Below are 20,408 nucleotides of genomic sequence, written 5' to 3'. Positions count from 1 at the left end.
GCCCCGAGAGGGACTGAGGGACCCGCCGCCAAATTGCCGCTGAAGACCCGGACGTGCCGCCCCAATAGCAGTGCTGCCCCTTGGTGTTGGCTGCCCCAAGCACCTGCTTCTTTAGCTGGTGCCTGAAGCCGGCCCTGGTGCACAGGCAGAAACATTGGCACCTAGGGAAATTTTACTGCAAATGTGTCAAGCAAGTTTAGGTACCCACAGAGATTAGGATATGTGAATGGGAGTTTGGCAACTCCCAGCGGGGCCTGATTTGGGCATCTAAAGTGGCAGTTAGGTTCCTAAGTCCATTTGTAAATCCAGCCCTAGGAGATGGACTTACTGCAGACAGTCTTGGCAGTGGGCTCCCTTGAATCAGTGCTGAAAATTGTTTGTACTTGTGCCATTGCAGAGAGGGCTCTTGAATCTAGTCAATCTCCCAATATAGACAGGAAATTGCCTCTGAGTCCTATCATGGGTAAGGCTTTAATGACAGTTATGGTGGTAGTTTTTAAAGGGTGGATGCTTCTTGACTGGGAACAAAGTCTTTTCAGACAAGCCACCAGCTGATAGAAACTTTCAGTCATTACCAACCTGGGCCAGGTTTGAACCAGCAACTTAGAAGTGAAAGCCTCTCTAGCCCATTAACGATCCTTTCATTTAGCCAGTTCCCTGATCCCTTTAACCAATCAGGCCTTTTGTTTTCATTGGACTGATATTTTGACTCATTTCCGGGGGGGTTTTCAATGTCATTCCATTGTGGAAATCAAGTTGAATAAATATTGCAGCTCAACTGAAAAATGCTCAAGGTAAGAAGCAGGTATTTTGTTGTAGCAAACAGCTGTTAAGAGGAGATTGTAAACTATTGTCTTCAGTATTCTGAAGTAAAAACAGCTGTAAATTCTTTGGCTTTTCCCAGTGCTTATCATTACTAAATGGATCAAAAGTGCATTATCATTCTGGACATAGACAGCCATGACACATTATAATCTTCCACAGCACAGCATTTGTTCTGTACTTGCTTCAGAACCAAATTAGTATCCTAAGGCTTGATCTACATGGAAAATTTAGGTGAACATAGCTACATCCCTCAGGGGTGTGGAAAATCCACACCCCTGAGCACTGTAGCTATACCAACTTAACCCCCAGTGTAGATGCAACTGGGCCAACAGAAGAATGCTTCTGTCAACCTAGCTACTGTCACTCAGGGAGGTGGTATTCCTATAGTGATGGACACACCCCTTCTCTTCCTGTAGGCTATGTCTACACTAGGGGGCTATGCCAGCAGAGCTACAGTGCTGTAGCTATGCTGCTATAATCCCCATAGCTTGTACATGGCATGAGTCAGAATGATGGTTGTATTACCAGTAAGATGTCCTTCTGAACAACTCGCTGTCCTGGGAGGAACATACTCACTTTTTAACTCCATGTAATGCTTAGGAAAAGGAACTATAACAGAAGGTGAAAGTTTGCCGTGGAGGTGGTTTTTACTACTACTTACTGAGTTGCAGGAGCAGCGAGTTGCATGTGGAGGGAGGAGGTGCATGGCCACCCTGCCCCACCCCGGTAGGTGACTCCAAGTTGACTCCGGGGGGCTTATCCTGGCTGGACCTCCTGAGCAGCAGCCCGGGGGGGCTTGGGTGAGCAGGGGCGGCTCCAGGCACGAGCGCAGCAAGCACATGCCTGGGGCGGCAAGCTGCGGGGGGCGGCCTGCCAGTCGCCGTGAGGGTGGCAGCATTTCTGCGGGAGGTCCACCAATCCCGCGGCTTCGGCAGCAATTCGGCAGCGGGTAGCTGAAGGTGCAGGATCGGCAGACCTCCCACAGGCGTGCCGCCGAAAGCCGCTTGACTGCCATGCTTGAGGTGGCAAAATACATAGATCCACCCCTGTGGGTGAGTGTCAGGCCAGGGAGGCCAGGAAGGGTCCCCCTCCCCTGGAGCTCACTGCTGCCAGCTGGAAGAGGGCTAGAGGGAGTCCTCCTCTCTGGCCCCCAACCCCAGGGCAGCCCATCTACTGCACCCCAAACTTCTCATCCCCAGCCCAGCCTCACGCCCCGCACCTCCTCCTGCACCTCAACCCTCTGTCCCAGCCCAGAGCCCATACCCAGCACTCAAAGCCCCTCCCACACCCAGCACCCCAACCCCCTGTCCCAGTCCAGAGCCCACATCCAGCACCCAAACTCTCTCCCAGAGCCTGCACCCCAAACCCCCTTCTGCACCCAAGCTTCCTCCCAGAGCCCGCACCCCAACTCCCTGCCCCAGCCCAGAGCCTGCAACCAGCACCCAAACTCCCTCCCAGAGTCAGCACCCCTCCTGCACCCAAACTCCCCCCCAGAGTCCGCACCCCAAGCCCCCTCCCATACCCAAACTCCCTCCTAGAGTCCGCACCCCAAACCCCCTCCCACACCCAAACTCCCTCCTAGAGCCTTAGGCAGGTGGTGGTGGTGAGGGGGGGATTGGACCCATTCTGGGCACCACCAAAAATTATACAAACCTGCCACTCCTGCTGAGTAGTAAAGAAGGTACTTTCATTTAGTTAGATCAAAGAAACAAAATACCTAGCATCATGTTAAATTATGTATCAAGCGCTTCTCAGCTGTATTGACTGATGACAGCTCTTTCCTCCCTTTCCCCCATGTTGTTTGTTCCTAAACCACAGTGACAAAACAAATACACCAGGTGCTGAAAGTGTACTGAAAGTATATGCCTGTATTCAAATAACAAGCCATTTGCTTCATGAGTTATCTGATATACAGTATCTAGTAACAAACACGCCTGATATCTATCCCTGTGGCCTGGTTCCTGAGAAAGAAAGGGTATATTGTTTCTGTGAGTAACCTGTAGAAAGGAGCTGGGATCATGTTACTACAGGATCAGGAAACATGGAAAGTACAGCCTCTGAACAGATACACTGCACTGTTATCAGATACCCTTTAGAGGGGCTAGATAGGCTCGAGGGTATGCAAGAGCCAAAGAGCTCCCTTTGGTGTGGCAGGGAGCAAAGGTGAGCGAATAGGCCCTTAAACCAGCCAAGAGAAGGAAGTGTTGGCTACTTATTATGCCCTCCTCCCTGTGATCTTTGGGGGTTGGAGGCAGGAGGGATGTGAGATTGGAGAGGAAGGAAATGTGGAGCCAACTGCTCTCTGCAGTGTGCTTCTCTCAAAAAAATACCAGATTTACTAGCATTAAATCGCCACTGGCTCCTGCTTACCTTAGCAGAGGGGGAGGCCTGCAATTGCAGAGGCGGAGACAATGGCAACATTATTGCTGACTGAGAAGCTGGTTGACTACACAAATGCTCCAAAATCTGTGGGGGTTGGGAGCTGATTCCCAAGAGCCCCTGGGGCTCTCCACTTTGCCTGTGCAATTTGATTGCAGACATATTCCCTGAAGGAAATCCTGTTGGGTTTTCTGCAGCTTTGTAGTAGCAAAGTTTTCCAGTCACTCTTTCCCCTTTTATGAGGGCAAAATATAAGCCTACCTGTGGTATCATTGGGATATCTGGGTTGGGAGCAACCACATTATTTCCATGCCTTGGAGCCAAGACAGTAGTAGAGATCCAAATCTTGATGGAAGGGGAGATAGACATTACATTACTCTTTGGTATCCCTTAGCAACTGATTGCTCACTCTCCTAACTATGGAATGGGTGCAGGGATTGTTCATTTCCTCCATGTGGGAGGAGTTATGCAGAGAATTAGATTAGAGCAGTGGGTGAAAATGCTACAGACTCTTTTCTGATCCTGAACCTTGACTATCACGTTTCAACAAACAGAAAGTATTTGTAGCCAGGTTCTAAATAACTGACAACTGGGTTGTTGCTGAAATTCCTGGCTCTATTGGCCCAACTATAATTACAACTTGGTGGGTTTGTGCACATTATATTATTGAGAAAATGAACATTTTGACATCAAATTATTTATCTTGGGCCAAATCCTCAGCTGGTGTAAATCAACATAGCACCATTTAAATAAAATTGGAGCTACAGCAATCTACATCAGCTGAGAATCTGGCCCCCGTGTTTAATCACATACGAAACTGCTCCACCATTTATCATAATAAAATAAACTGAGTGATGCAAAGTTTTATGGAGAGCTCCCCCACATCTCTTTTTGGTGTGTCCTCGGCCCTGTGTGGGTCTATGGGTAAAGAGAAAAAAGAAGCCACATTTCCAGGCAGCCTACCCAGCTGCTGCACAAGAAGAAAGGAGTGACCAATCCAGCTCATTTCCCATTCCCCTCCAAATGAGAGGAAGAGAGAAAGGAGCCATTGCTAACCTAACTCAAAAATCACCTTGAAGTGCAGAGAGACCAAGCTGACGTATGCACAGATATTAATCAGTTAAATGTACACTTGGTTACAATTACTGAGGACGTGCAGCAATCTGAACACATCAGCGGCCAAGACAACACTAGGTTACTGGGAAATAGCCCATGTAGCCACAGAAGACATTCTGAAAACATGGCACATGTGCACCTTAACCTGTTTTAGACAGGAATACTGTCTTTCCAGGACATTGCAATTACCTCTGGCTCTGATTCAGCAGAAAATATCCAAGGCCTTCTGACTTTTGCAGACCTCAGAACACAACAGCTGCTGGCTTCCCACAAAGCTAAATGACCCAAGAGAAAAATCAGCCTTGGGATGAAGAATTAACCCCCCTAACTCTTGCAAGCCAGTACTGAGGCATTCTAGAGTTGCTTAGAAGAGAACAGCTCATGAATCTCCATTTCCCAAGCTCTGCGACTACCGTTACTATCTCTGAGCTTTCATATGAGGAGAATATGGGGAGATCTTTCTGCCTCATCGCAGTTCGGCTGCAGGTTAGAGTTCTGCCGATGGCAGTGGGAGGGTGAATTGGGGCTTCCCTCATCAGAGGTACTGCAGCTCCAGTGACAGGCTCCTCAGTTTGAGTTATGGAAGGTCACCCTTCTGGCTTCCTGCTCCCTGGATCATGAGTTTTATGAGGTGTAGGAGATCTTTAAGGCTGTTTCAAACCATGTATCTCCTTTCCATTTATTTCTTCACTAATGTACTGACATTCAGTCACCCAGGGAAGAAATCCCCTATGTTCTGATTTTCTCAGTGAGACACCCAATGCCATTCTCATGAGCCTTTATACCATATGTGAACATTTCAGCAGACCTTGCAGAGTCCATCTCAGCAGGGGCAGTTCTAGACATTTCGCCACCCCAAGCAGAGCGGCACGCCGCGGGGGGCGCTCTGCCGGTCTCCGGTCCTGTGGCTCCGGTGGATCTCCTGCAGGCGGTCCACCGAAGCCGTGGGACCAGCGGACCCTCTGCAGGCACGCCGCCGAAGGCACCCTGCCTGCCGCCCTCCTGGCGACCGGTAGAGCGCCCCCTGCGGCATGCCGCCCCAAGCATGCGCTTGGCGTGCTGGGGCCTGGAGCCGCCCCTGCATCTCAGGCAATTTCAAAACACCCCCTGCTCCCTGGGTCCTGCTACAAATACAACATGGTGGGATCTCAGTTACAACAGAAGCTGCTTTTCCATCTCAGTAACGGACAGGAGTATAGCATCCCTCAGGGCTTCCTCCACAGTAACAGAAATATGAAAACTGTGCAGCAATCACCTGAATTCTGGGACACAGCAAGGGGCTCATGGGAGTCTTACTCCTCCACCCACAGTTCCTTCAGCCTCCTGGACCTATCCCATAAACTAGCATGAAAATTGCCTAAAATGACATGAGTCTGGGATTCTTGCCCAAATTGTAGTATACTGCAATTAGTGCTGCAGAGCCCTGTGTGGGCCTATGGCTCAAATACAATAGTTTACGCCAGTACAAGTGTGATCATGCACACAATTAGTATAAATTACATCCATATATGCTATACCAATTCAGTTTTGGGTATAATCCAGTCCTCCCCTGCCTCGTTCCCCCTCCCAAATGCATAGATTTTGGGAAAACAAGGTGGAATCATGAGAGAGCTGGTGTTATTTGATATCCCCACATACCAACCCACTTTAAACCCCAGTGTCAAGTTACCCACTTTGAAAAGAGTCATATAAACATCAGGAATATATACTATGTCTTTGTAAGTCACACCTGTGATCCATCTTACAAACTAGGGAAGGACATCAGTAATTTCTCAGGCAAAGAAAGACAGGTGAGATTTTAAATTGAAATGTCACTATCAGATATTTTTTAAAAGTCACAAATATTTGTTCTTGGAGGCAAAAATATTTTGCAAAACATATTATCAATAGAAAAAACTATGTTAACTGCTTTTTAAATTAATTGAAATATTTTTCTTTAGATTTAAACATTCTACTATAGTGTTTGCAGCTTCCACATTGCAACAAGGTTCTATAGTGCAAAAGAACCAGAAAGAAAAGCTGATTGTCCTTCAGGAGTTGTCTACATGGGGAAATTGATGCTCCCAGAATCATTCCCCATGTGCATATTCTATTCCAGACTAAAAATCATTTTATTCCCAAAAAATTAGTGGGCTTTATGGGTGCACTAACTAATCTGGAATAAAATTACTTTTATTATGGAATGAGTGTCCACATAGAAACACCCAAGGAGTTATTGTAGAATAGCTATTATAGAATGGTTTATTCCACAGTAATCATTCTTGTCAATTTCTCTGTGTAAACAACCTATTAGGCCTTGATTCTGTAATCAGATTGATAGGTGTTCTGTAATCAGATTGATGTAGGTGATCCCCTGTGCTTGTTTCAGAGTGGCAACCGTGTTAGTGTGTTGTGTAGTTTGCCAGGGAGCAAGATTCATTCTGGTAGATCCAATTGCTGCACTGGGACCAAAGGGTTTTCAAAGCCATGTCTCACCTTAATATCTAATCACGGGTGAAGGTAGGCCCTGATCCTGCAAGAACTTATTCACATACGTAAATGTATGCACTCTGAGAAGTCCTGTGACTTCGGTGAAACTGCTTAGAGGGTGTAAAGTTAAACAGGTGCATGTCTTTGAAAGATGAGGGGGTTAGTTTATTTTCCTTGTCTAAGGTGAATTAAATGCTAAAAGTAGAGAAACAGCATTAATGTAAAAAATAAATCCCATTTAAAAACCCGCAGTTCTAATGTAATACAGGTAATGAATTGATTTTTAACTTATAATTTTAAAATAAACAGTTCAGGAATATCTTTTAAATCTTCAGTCTGCTGTTGCATGTAACTCTTCACTTGAGCTCATCAAATCTCATAGTCTATTACGTTTTTTAAATATTAACCACTCCCAGTTTTCCAAGCAATACTGCACTTGATCTAAACGATCAATATAAACCTAGCTTCACTCATTATACAGGCCTAATAGGCTGATTTCCAGCGATGACCTAGTATTTGCTGGAGCTAATTTCTGGATGCTCTGGCCTGTTTCATTTTCTTTGCTGTGAATCGTTCCTTTCTTTTGTTTGTTAACCTGCAAATAGGCTGATTGTTCTCGGGGAAAAGGCTTGGAAGACATTCTGAAAGTCCCAAACGAATCAAAAGACTGCATGAATAAACCAGATCTGAAGACTCGATTAGACACATTTATTCATGTTACCCTCTGGAAATTGACGGGCTTGGAGTTTTGTTGTTCCCAGCTGATGAGATATACCCTGTGGGGGAGGGAGGAGAAAACAGTCAGTCTCTGTAGGCGGAGCTTGAATGTCCCGAGATAGAGTTCATCTAATGACATTTTCACATCACACAGCCGCTCACGTTTTTTCCGTTAGCTCATCTTCTCCTTGACCGCATCACAAATAGATTCAATGAAGACGGCGCAGCTCCTTTCTTTATTCCTTGAGAGCGCGCAGAGCGGGGTCTTGTTTCTCTCTTTGGCAAAACTCCGGCCAAGACCAACGGCGAAAGTCAATGCTCTCGAAATTCGCTTGCCTTTAGCAGTTTGCTTCCTCGTTTTTATTTGTTTGCATGCGTTACTAATCATGTGTGAGTCAGATGAAGGGAGTGAGTTTGCCTACATAATGAAGTTGATAGAAAAAGGCAAGGTAAGGAAAATGGGACCCAGAAACGACTCCTCGGAAGACTGTCTTGGTTAATTCCCCTACTGTTAGACCCCGGCAAGGCACAGTGGGTGATGCGGGTATTTCCAGATTAGCGCTCTACTGTGGATGGCAAATGGATTTGACTGTGCAGAGTCAGGACATATAGGCAGGGCTGGGTTTAGACCCATCAGCCGTAGGTTTTCCTTCGCTCGCTGCAGCATGCAAAGCACAAGGTGTGGGGTAGGGTTATTTGCATTGAAAACGCTTCACCTGGTGAGTTGTTGCTAAAGCCTGGATTAGCTCAAACTCGAGCGACTGATTTACATTGGGGGGCGGGGGCGGGGAAACGAACGATCTGTCAGAGCAAAACCAGATCGCGACTCAAGCGTGAAACTGATGGGATGAAACTCAGTCCCTCGGGCAGTGGGTCTGAGTTCTCCTCCCAGCCCGTGGACAGTGTGAAACCCTCTTAATGGGTAGTCACAATAGGCAACAAGGCTCGCACTAATTAGAGTTCCCGCGAGCGGGATGCCTTTCGTCTTCCCCACGCGCTGTGTGGGCGCTGCATGGTGGCGCCTTGCTGGGGCCCGGGGGAGGGGAAAAGACCCCTCCAGGGCTGTCGTCTAAACTTGACTCCGGAATTGTTTACACCTATTGAGTAGTGGCGTGAGCCAGTCGGTTGCTGCGGACAATTCAATGCAGCCGCGCCGTTGCTTTGTGTGTGAGCGCCTAGCGCCGCCCGGCCAGCTGCTGCCTGGGGCAGCGTCCGCTCCAGCAGCGCGTTCCGCTCCGAGCTCGGCTGCCCGCCCTTGGAATCCAGCCCCGCTCGGAACGCCGGCGTGTGAACGGGGCTTCGGCCGCGGCCAGGTGACTCCGCGAACTAGGGCTTCCCACCCGCTTCGCAGCGCTCACTGGCTGAGGCCGGAGAAGCGGGATTCCCGGGGCGAGCCAAGCGTCGGGAGCAGGGGGAGGAGCTAGTCCCCAAGAGCTAAATGGGAATCGCAGTAACTGACAATGGCAGAGAGACACAAGCCCCGTCAGGCCATCCAGCCCACTCCCTTGGTGGTGCAGGAGTCAGCTAGACCGGGGGTGGCCAACCTGGGGCTCCTTGTATAGGCACCTCCTGCAGGGCTGGAGAGCTACAGATGCCAACTTTCTAATGTGCCTGGGTGTGTTTGCTCACTGCTCAACCCCTGGCTCTGCCACAGGCCTTGCTCCCATGCCACCCCTTCCAGCCCCCTCCCCTGAGCCTGCTATGCTCTCACTCCTCCTCCTGCCCCCACCATGAAACAGGTGATCAGGAGGTGAGGTGAGGGGGTGGGAGGTGCTGAACAGCAGGGCTGCTGGTGGGCAGGAGGCTCTAGGAGGGGGGGGGGGGGAGGAGAGCTGATGAGGCGGGGCCGCTGTTGTATTACTGTGGCTCTTTGGCAATGTACATTGGTAAATTCTGGCTCCCCAGGCTCAGGTTGGCCACCCCTGAGCCAGACACTTGATTTCATGGGATCATTCTGGATCTTTCAAACCCCAGCAAACCCCAGCTGATCTACGGTGCATTCTCATTATTGATATATTCTACTGATGATGCAGTAGGACTGCAAAGATGTACACACATGCTTAACTTTTTAAACATGTGACTAGTCCCATTGAACTCAATGGCCATGCCTACACTAGGGGGGAAAGGTCTGTTTTTAATGCATGTTATATCATTCTAGAGTGGACAAGGCAAGCTGTCCTTTTAATAGGTTGGCTGGGTGAGGGTAAACCATAGGCTCTGCAGTAGTGTGCACCTCATCTAGCTAATGCGTGAAAACTGCAACTTGCCTTGTCAATGCTAAGAGTTTAAAAACACACTTTTTTCCTCATGTAGACATGACCTGTGAGGGCACTCACATGTTTAGAGTTAAACATATGGATAGGCCTTTGCAAGATTCGAGCCTATGTCATTAGTAACACACTATATTATTTGGTCTCTGAGGGCTGATCGACCCAGCTACATGCTCGGGGATGTGAAAAATCCACACCCCTGGGCAGATTGTTAAACCAACCTAAATCCCCACATAGACAGCAACAGGTTGAATTCTTCCATTGACCTTCTTCTGCCAATCAGGGAAGTGGATTACCTGTGCCAAAGGGACGGCCCCTCCCTTTGGCATAGAAGTGTCTGCGCTGAAGGGCTAGAGTGGCACAGCTACAGTATTAAAACCCAAGGCTATGCCAACACTTAAATCTGGGATAGTCAAAATTCTGACATTGTCTTGCTGCTGCGTCATTCCCTTACTGTAGTGTGTGCAGTGTAGAATCCTAGGTAGAATAAAAAATGAATGTGGAATTGTCAGGGGTGTTCTAATTTAAACGCTTTGGGGAAAGGGGCACATTGGTGAATTCTTCTCTGAAGCAAAAGGTTGTTAAAGATCTCTGGAAGAAAACTCTGTGCCATGATAATGGGGCGGGGCGGGAGGGGGGAGAGGAGAAGGGAGCTGGGAGTTGGACCTCTTGAATTCTATCTGCCTGTGCCAAATTGTGGTGCTGTGTGTGCTAATGTAGATACAAACAGTGGCAATGTTTTTAAATGAGGATATTTATTTTTAAGGCCACAATTGGTGTGGTAATGCTGTAGTGGAAAGATAGCCATGCAGCAGGAAATGATTCAGAATTTGCAGATATGGCTTGGGGGAAATGGCAGTGTCTGCATCTTCTAAAATTTTACAAAACAAAACAAAAAAACCCTCCTTGTATGTGATAGATATGATGCTACTGCAAGGATATCTCAGTCAGACTTGCTTTCCCCAAAAGCCTATGCCATAGTTTGTGATAGTTTAACAATCTGACCACGCCCAGTACTTTAGTCTGCCCAGGGGATGATTTTGGGCACTCTTCCTCTTTCTATTTTTAAGGAGTGATCAACGCTTTGTACATACTCAAAAGTGGTTTTGTCATCTTCATGGCATTTTTTTTCCTCCACTTCTCTTTATAAGCAACTGTAATTTGAAAATGATAGCTGGAATTATAAATGTTTGGGGTGAGTAGGGTGACCAGATGTCCTGATTTTTATAGAGACAATCCTGCTATTTGGGGCTTTGTCTTATATAGGCACCTATTACCTCCCACCCCCGTCCTGATTTTTTCACACTTGCTGTCTGGTCACCCTAGGGGTGTGGGAAATTTCCCTGCCTCTGGTGCAGTTTTCTGTTTCTCTGGCCAGTACTATAAGCCCTGCTAAGGGGGATTTGTGCCTGGTGCCCTATGGCTCAACAAGATAATTCTGAAGACAAATGTTTGCCTGTCACAGATCAGATTGCTCTAAATGATGTGCATAATAAAAATTGTTTCCAAGAGAAGGAATCACCTCCTACCCTTGAACTGGCCTGTAAGAGTTTTATTTCCATCCCCTCCTCCACAAATGATTGTTCTGTGCTGGTAACTGGTGCCAAATTGTCCCATTACATCTATGCAACAACATGTACTTCAGTGGGTAGCATAGGGTTGAGTGTCAGTATAGAACTTGACGACTAATTTCACAAAAAGCCATTCTGCATTCCTTATACACCCCAACTCCCACTTGACTTACATTCTTCACAAATCCTAACTTCTCAATGTAAGATTGGTACCTTTTTCTGCATCTTCTGACCTCTTGATTTACAGGCTTTTCTATGGTAATCCTCACAATCTCTGGGTACCTCAATATATGTCTGTAAGGTCGGGAGGCTAAGCATTTTCCTAGTTTTACAGCAGAACTGTGGCATAGGGGAAATGGTTGATCTTCCTCCAGATCTCTTGAGTCCCAGCTCAATGTCTTAACCACAAGACCATCCTTCCTTGCTGTCACCTGTCTCGTCTTCAGTAAACGTAATATGCTAATGATATTGTATATCAAATCTCCTTTTTGTTGTTCTCCATTATATGAAATACCACTTAGCAACAGCAGCATCTGAAAATACATAATAAAAACAAATCTGTTCCCCTGTCCATTCACAAAATTGTCTCCCATTTATATATCAGGTTTTTTTTTGTTTCCATTTGGAATAGATCTTGGAATTCACATGGTGGGTTCTCTAATGGCAGCGACATAAATGTTTAACGCCGAGTAATGTAAAATATATATTTGTATAATGGCATAATGGATGTCAGTGCAGCTCTGGAAATAGTGTTTAGTGCTGCCCCTGCTCCAGTTAATGTTTTCTTGCCTGGCTCTATAAGAGGAGACTATAAATCAATGAGAAATGTAAGTGATATTTTAGTTTATCCATGACTATTTTTAACTGTAGACTTTTGTTGTTAATGTAAGGGACACAACATATATAACATCTTGGTCAATTCCCCAGGCTCTTTTCTTCACTCCTTTTACTCCAGTTTTTTCTTTCTTTGATCTGGCTCTCCAGAGAGCCTGTGATTCATAATGAGCAGCTTTAAAAATATTGGTTCTAGACAAAACACTGTACAATAAAGAATACTTTAAAAAACAAACCAAAACCCTTATTAGAACACTATTGCTTATAGACAGTATTTTAAAGGGCATTTGCAAGTCAGGAAACTCATAATTCAGGCTCTTCAAATAACCTAAACTCTGCCTCTGTATTCCTGTCTATGATCCATTCCTGAATAGTGTCCGTATGTACATTGATAACTGTCTTATGGTGCAGTTCCTGCTTAATTTTAGGAGAGGATATAGTTACGGCTCTGTACAGTGGTACAAAAACTGAGCTGTGTGAGGAATTGAAAAGAGGAAGTATAATAGGGTTTATTAGCAGCCATATAGCCCAAGCTTCAGGCAGAGTTACAACTTCAAAGTGCTCTTATACACCTACTTTTAGAGTGTAGTCCCAGCCTTGCTAGCCCAAGTGTGTTGACTCAGTTTGAGAGGCTTGCTCCAAAATTCTGTGTAGACATATTGACTCCCTTGAATTGAACAGGAGTTAGTGTTTCATGTTGTGTGTGTATGTATCAGATTTCAAATGTTTCTTGCTATCAATGGGTGAGTGTTTGAGTTGGTGGCCCATATGTGATGAGGGGGTCAGTGCTTTGTTTTAGAAGTTATATTATTTTTAAACAGCACCTGAAGGTGCATTAGTCATTTCCCAGATGGATTTTGTCTTGTTCTGAAGAGCTTACAGGAGCTAAGGACATGATGTGACAAGGGAAGACGAAACATAAGGAGGAAGTAGTGGGAATAGAAAAGCATTGATAATCCTATCATTGGGTATCTGTTGTTTGGTGATTTATGCACGTTTTATGTCTGGTTTTATGAGGTCAGGATTAAAGTTGCTTGTTAAACCTTAATTATGAATTTTCCATGACTTCAAAATGCTTTTAAAATAACTACAATGATCTAAGTGCCATTACTTCTTGGAAGATTGAATCCTGCCTTAATGAAGTGTGTTTTGGTTTGGATGTTTTCTTTAATAATAAAAAAAAAATTTAAAAGTGGCTGCATTGTCACAATATATTTTACATTTGTATGGCAAGTGAGTACTCTTCAAGCTCCAGGTGATGTGTAGAGAAGCCGCAGCCCCAGCAGATCTGAAGCTCTCGTTCATTGTTGTATGCTACTGCTTCCTGGATCACTTGGCACAGCAAAGTGGGGCAGCTGCTGCTGCCCTTGATGTGAAACAGAATGCTACAGGTTTGGAGCAGAAAAGATGTGCTGAGCTTCTCTTTACTCTTCAGAGTAGTAGAAGCATAATAGCCAGTGATTAATTTGTGATGAAAGAGATGCCTGGGCTCAAACAATTTAAGTGTCGGGGTTCAAGCACTTTTTTTACATTCATAACTGATGCAGCAATCTCAGAGGTGCTGGGGCCATGACCTGCCAAGCCTAAAGATAGTGGGGCTCAGCCCTGGTACAAATTAAGCACTGATACCAGCTGCATTCATTTTGCCATAGTTGAAGAGTATCATAACATCCTGGGACTTTGGAAAGCAGAGACCTTAGCAACTGAGCAGTTTCCATGGTGCTGTATCTGCACCAGTTAAGAATGTAACCTTGAACCTGTGCAGTTCAGCTGAGAGAGTTTATAAACTGGTCTAGCAGAGTTTGTAAGACCAACTAGGGTTCAGGTCCTGTAGCACATCTCTGCTCCTGGAGATTGAGTTGCCAGACCCAAGCACTGTTTAGCACCTATAAATGGCTTAGTACACTGAGAGAGCCATAGAAATTAAAGCCTTCTCTGGCCATGTCTACAATATGGTGCCATAACTATGTCAGCGTAACTCCCAGCATAACCTCCTAGAGTAGATGCAACCTACAGTGGTGATAGGGGTTTTTTCCATTGCTATAGGACCACCACCTCTTCAAGCAATGGAAACATTTTTCCATCAGCTTACCTTCATCTACACCAGGGCTTAAGTTGGCCTAGCTACACCACTCGGGCATGTGGATTTTTCACACCCCTGAGAAGTGTAGCTATGTTTATCTAAGTTTTAAGTGCAGCCCAGACCTCTGATTCTGTAGATCTCCTATTTTTCCACCTTGTATTTCAGAAGGTGGCAACTGTGGGTAAAGGATGAAGCTGATGGTTTTGGTGGTTGGCTGCATGTATTAATCAGAAATCCATTGTTGCCTTTACATTTATTTGAATTTTGCAGTGCCTCATAAAAACAAGATCCCTGCCCTGAAGAGCATGCAAACTGAATTCAGCATGATACAACTAGTGAGGGGTGTAAACAGGTAAAGTAGGGGACTGGAGAGGAAGAGGAGGATGACTCCATAGCACTTGAGCTGTTTTGATAGTTAATTTTTTTCAGATTGCGTGTCCTCCCTCTCACTTGCCATAGTCTCCACCTCACTGAATGTGGTCGGTGAGGTGGCTTAGCAAATGGACTCTGGGCGTGTTCTAAGTGTTAGGAACAGCATGGAAACAACTTTGAAGGGAGAAAGTGCCCAATGTAGGGGCTTGGCAGCAAGGACAAAGTATTTGAATCTCCTGTGCAGTGCCGTGGGAGGCAATGAAGTAACTCAAAGGTAGGTGGATGAGAAGGTCGAAGTGAGGAGCAAAAGAAATGACTTTGGTAGCCACATTTTGGATGGAATGGAGTGGGGAGACATTGTTTTTTATATTTATCTAGGATTATGTTTAGAAACAACCAAACCAAACTACAAAACATAGCTATTGTGGAAGCCCTCTGAACTTTGGACAGGTGTTTTAGACGCTGATAAACTCTAAATAAAGACCTAAGCACTGCACCTCTCCTGTGTGGGTGCCACTATTCCTTGTGGAGTTCATAAAGTCACCTGGAAAGAGCTTGTAAAATAAAGTATACCGATATATTAATCACTTCAAAATTAAGAATACCATCCATAACCATTTCCAGGAACAATGGCTTTATTCTGAAGAAAAAAATTAGAGAAGATGAAAGAAACTGAATGGTTAAACTTTGAGTTACAGCCTTCATGTGACAATGGCTCTGTGTATATAATAATAGACTAAGCAAACATTCTCTAGAACAGTAATCCCCTTTCCTTTTAACAACCAAATAATGGTATTCATCTAAATATATTTGTGTGTGTATGTTATAGCAAAACCTTATTCTTTCTTCTCTCCTTATTTTACAAAGCTCTTGTCCACTCTTCAGAGTAACACAACTGAAGGATAAATATCTCGAATACAAAGACTAGCTCATACTCCCCAAACCAGTTATATCTCCCAAACTAAAAATAGCACCTTTAGCCAAGCCACTCTAAATAACCTTCCTTGCTAGGTTAACCTGCATCCTGAAACCCCTACATCTAGGAAAAGCCCAGGAGAACAAATGAGCCTTGCCATACGTTCTGAAGCTCAACTTCTTTGGATCTAGGAGGGATGTAATCAGCAGAATTGACAGTTTGCAGAGAACACTTTGCCATTCGCCTCCTTGTTTTTAACCAATGAACTCTGAGCTCAACTGTCACATCCGTCCTGATTGCAAATGCCAGTGTTGCACAGAGGGAGAGGTGTGTCTCTAGTAGCCAGGTCACAAACTGTTCTAAGCTCTCTGGGGCAGGGACAATCTTTGTGTTGCATGTAAAGTGCCTAGTCCTGGACTGGGGTCTTTAGGCACTATCACAATACAAATGAAAAACAATTTAGCTAAATAAGATAGTTTACCTAAAACTAGTACTTCATATCCTACCTGCAAATTACCTGAAAGCCAGTGCAGACCAATGCCTGGGAGACCTATTGTGAATTAGTGAACAAGTTAACAAATACAGTTTAAGGACATGGGAGGGAAAAGCAAGGATAATGGATCATAAAATGTATTTCAGTTTAATGGTTCTGCCAGCCATGCATTATGGGAATGCAAAGCACTCTGGCTATACCTCCTATGCAGCGGGGGCCAGGAAAACATAGTGTAGCTAACTCTATGCTGCATAGGGACTCCCAAGCCCCAGGGCCTCCCATTAGGACAGCTTTCCAGACAGCCTTTCTACAGAGACAACTAACAAAGCCACCTACTCTGGTGGTGGTTTTCTGACTAACTTATTTAATGGCGCTTCCCTTCCTTTTCCTTCTCAGTGATGCAGCAATATGAACAAAAATGACGCAGGGGAAACTGCCCTGAGAATGCTGTAGTTCTGGAGTCAGGGGATGTCAAAAAGATAGTAAATTTGGTGTCCAGGGGGATTAAAGGGGAGGGGTTAAAGAGAGAACACGTGTTTCTCCTTTCCAGATCTACTAGTTGGAGCCCAGGCCTCTCAGACCTTTCATCCATGCAGTGTCTTAATAGGCTGGGGAGACCCAGCTAATTAAAATCCTGCTCTCAAAGTACTTTGAAGTCAAAGTAAACAGACACACAAACAAGGTAATACCTTAGTGATCGATTATAGGATTGAACAAATAGTCACTCACAAAATCCTGACAATAACAATTGTTGGCACTACAATGCAATTGGGAGGTGTAGGGTTAAAGCCTCATCTATGCTAGCAAAATTAACCGTTGTTGGTAACGGGTATTGGCAAGGGTACCTTTTGAACTAGTGTGGACTGTGTTATAAGTGCAAGCGTTGCCAAGGCCAAACCCTGCTCAGTACTATTCAGAGATGGTGGCAATGCCAAACAGGGTTTGTTCTTGGCTGCACTTGATAGTTGAACCGTATTCAGCACCAATTCAGTCATGTCTGTTAGCAATGGGTATTCTTGCTAGTGTAGACAAAACTGGGTGATGCTTTCAAAGCTCTGATGGAACATGCATATAGAATCAAGGAATTCTTAAATGTAAAGGACAATGCAGTTACTCATAAATTTCCAAATTAAGTCTTAATTCATGGTTTATTAGCCTCTTGGAAGCTTGACAATAAAACATTTCCTCACTAACCTGTTTTTCCTCCCTTGTCTTTGCTACAGGGCTACATGAGATTTGGCCAACTGACATTTTCCAGTTAAAAAGCATATAAAAATTAGTGACACTATTAATGCCAGTAACTTTAAGTACAACATTCTGGATTTTGTTAGGAGGGTGGTTTACAAAGCAAACTTGAAATAAAATGGCTGCATCTGTCTTTTTTTTTAAATAAATAAACCCTTTTCCTCTGTTTTGAATATAAATATTTCTTTGCAATGCTGAAAATGCAAAGAAGATCACCACTGTGTTCACCATTTCCAGCAAATGCAATTTACCAGTCAAATTTCACTGTTCAAGCCCAGTAAAGTAAATAATGATGAAAAGCAAATTACTATTCACAATTTTTTGGTATTCATGAATCATCTGAAGTGGCATTAGTAACATCATTAAAGAATTTCGGGGGGGGGGGGAACATACCTGACTATCTTGATTACATTCTTTTAAACTGACTTTATTTTGTGTTTTTGTGTGTGTGTGTGTGTATGTAACATGTAGGTCAAACGTAGGGCTTATCAAACTTGACAGCCTTTTAACATTGAAACTCAGGCCATAACTCAATCTGTTTAATTAACTAAACCTCTTTTCATTGTGTGAATTAAGGACATTGTATGTCTTAACTTTGAATTTTCTAGCTAATGCGTTTTTTTTCACAAGCTTAACTATACATGACCACAGATGGTATTGTTTCTGCCCCTCCCCCAATATCTAAAGACGCTAATCCATATCATGTGGGGGTTTAATTTATTTTTTTGTCCTGGATGTGAGTGGAGAGGATGTATTCTGTATATTTTCAAATGGAAGCATGTTGGAAAAGGGGAAGGTGAGACGCACACAAACCTCTGGGTTTTTCAGCTGTTTATCTGAAAGGCTCTTAAGCAAAGTAAGCTGTTATGGGATAACAGGTCCTCTCGTGGAGTGGTAACTGGTTAAAATGTAGGAAACAAAGGGTAGAAATAAATGGTCAGTTTTCAGAACAGAGAGAGGTAAATAGGGTGTCCCTCAGAGGTCTGAAATGGGAACAGTCCTAGTCAACATATTCATAAATGATCTGGAAAAAGGGGTAAGCAGTGAGGTGGTAAAATTTGCAGATGATCCAAAACTACTCAAGATAGTTAAGTCCAAAGCAGACTGCAAAGGGCTACAAAAGGATCTCACAAAACTGGGTGACTGGGCGACAATATGGCAGGTGAAATTCAATGTTGATAAATGCAAAGTAATGCACATTGGAAAACATAATCCCAACTATCTATATCTATCTATCTATATAATAAAAAATGATGGGGTCTAAATTAGCTGTTACCACTCAAGAAAGAGATCTTGGAGTCACTGTGGATAGTTCTCTGAAAACGTCCACTCAATGTGCAGCGGCAGTCAAAAAGGCGAACAGAATGTTGAGAATCATTAAGAAATGGGATAGGATATTAAACCAGAAAATATATTGCCTCCATAAATTCCTGGTATGCTCACATCTTGAATACTGTGTGCAGATGTGGTCGCCCCATCTCAAAAAAAGATATATTGGAATTGGAAAAGGTTCAGAAAAGGGCAACAACAATGATTAGTGGTATGGAACCGCTGCCATAGAAGGAGAGATTAATAAGACTAGGAATTTTCAGCTTGGAAAAGTGATGACTAAGGGGGGATATGATAGAGGTCTATAAAATCATGACTGGTGTGGAGAAAGTAAATAAGGAAGTGTTATTTACTCATAACACAAGAAGTAGGGGTCACCAAATGAAATTAATAGACATTAGGATTAAAACAAACAAAAGGAAGTATCTTTTCACACAACACACAGTCAACATGTGGAACTCTTTTGTCAGAGGATGTTGTGAAGGCCAAGACTATAACAGGTTTAAAATGAACTAGATACATTCCTGGAGGATAGGTCCATCAATAGCTCTTAGCCAGGATGGGATGGTGTCCCTAGCCTCTGTCTGCCAGAAGCTGGGAATGCATGACGGGATGGATTATTTGATGATTTCCTGTTCATTTCGTCCGGGGCACCTGGCATTGGCCACTGTTGGAAGACAAGATACTGGGCTAGATGGACCTTTGGTCTGACCCAGTGTGGCCATTCTTATGTTTTTATCCATCCACGCTACCATTAAAGAAGAGAGAGCTCCTGGCCTGTTCCTCCCCGCTTTTCTAAAATTACACTCCACATTTCTTTCCGATGCCTTGGATGACATACATTTGATGCTCTTTGGGGCAAGGACCATGTCCTTTTTTTTGTTTTGTTTTGTTCCTTTGTTTGTTTACTTTTGTTTTTGGTGACTGGAAAACACCCAGTGCATTTTTAACACACAGTGCACCTTAATATTTGTACAGCAGTTTGAAGATTTATGTTTTAAACACTCTGAGGTCTTATCTGTACTAAACTTTTTGGGGGAAATTTCCCACCAGTGGTGGCAACAACAAGCATAGGTGAAAACAGGACACAGGTTTCTTTACCACTGTTGTCCAGACCTGTTCTAAGCAAGATGAGCTGGCCTGGCAGAGAGTGCACCCTGTTTTTCCTAATCTAACCTAATGCAGCAATGGTGGGAAATTTCCCAAAATAGTCTAGCATGGGCACAGCCTAGAAGGCAGATAATCTTATCCCCTTATCTAGATAAGAATTAGGACCTTGCCTATACCAGAAAAGTGACCTAGTTTATTATTTTTTTTTAAAATCCGTCTAATTAAACTAGTGCAAATCCATAAAGACGATGCACACAAACCAGGTTCAATCCTACCTTATGTTAAACTACTTATTTAAGGTAAATCGATACAAACAAGGGTCAAATTGGATTACGTGTCTCTACTTTAGAGTTTAGCACTTGTTTACGTAGCTCAGTGTAAAAATTTAATTTAGTTTAAACTGATGCACTTTTCTAGTATAGAAAATCACAGCAGTTAAGTGCTTTTTCCCATTGCCACAGAGGTGGGATTAGGTGGGAATTCCTGACTTCTTCTAGTTTTGGACACAATCAGTTCAATGTATTTGTTCCTTCCCCCTGCCCCCTTCATTCCCCTCCCTTTTTGTTTGCCCCTCTTCCCTTTTTGGGAAAATCTTGAATTCCAGTCTCTCGCTCCCAGGACACCAGTTGAGAAAGAGGTACCTTGCAGTGTTCTTTCAGATGACTATAAAATGACATCT

The 20,408-nt window shown here is 44.2% G+C and overlaps 1 protein-coding gene and 1 long non-coding RNA gene across 3 annotated transcripts in view; one reads left to right on the top strand and one right to left on the bottom strand.

The window, feature by feature from the left end:
- The window catches only part of LOC123372686, a 31,204-nt gene that overhangs the window by 5,958 nt on the left and 4,838 nt on the right, over positions 1 to 20,408 (bottom strand). The window lies entirely within an intron of this gene.
- Positions 7,704 to 20,408, top strand: part of TRIM36 (tripartite motif containing 36) — a 45,598-nt gene continuing 32,893 nt past the window's right edge. The window contains exon 1 of one of the 2 annotated variants that reach the window (XM_045020989.1): positions 7,704 to 7,955. In XM_045020989.1, the coding sequence (XP_044876924.1) occupies positions 7,719 to 7,955 (237 nt within the window). In that variant the 5' untranslated portion in view covers positions 7,704 to 7,718. The remainder of the gene's footprint in view (positions 7,956 to 20,408) is intronic. The other variant, XM_045020990.1, reaches the window with a different exon arrangement.

This window comes from Mauremys mutica, chromosome 6 (assembly GCF_020497125.1).
Source record: "Mauremys mutica isolate MM-2020 ecotype Southern chromosome 6, ASM2049712v1, whole genome shotgun sequence".
Lineage (NCBI taxonomy): Eukaryota > Metazoa > Chordata > Testudines > Geoemydidae > Mauremys > Mauremys mutica.
Note: the sequence above shows the minus strand (reverse complement) of the source record. Positions and strands in the feature narration are given on the sequence as shown.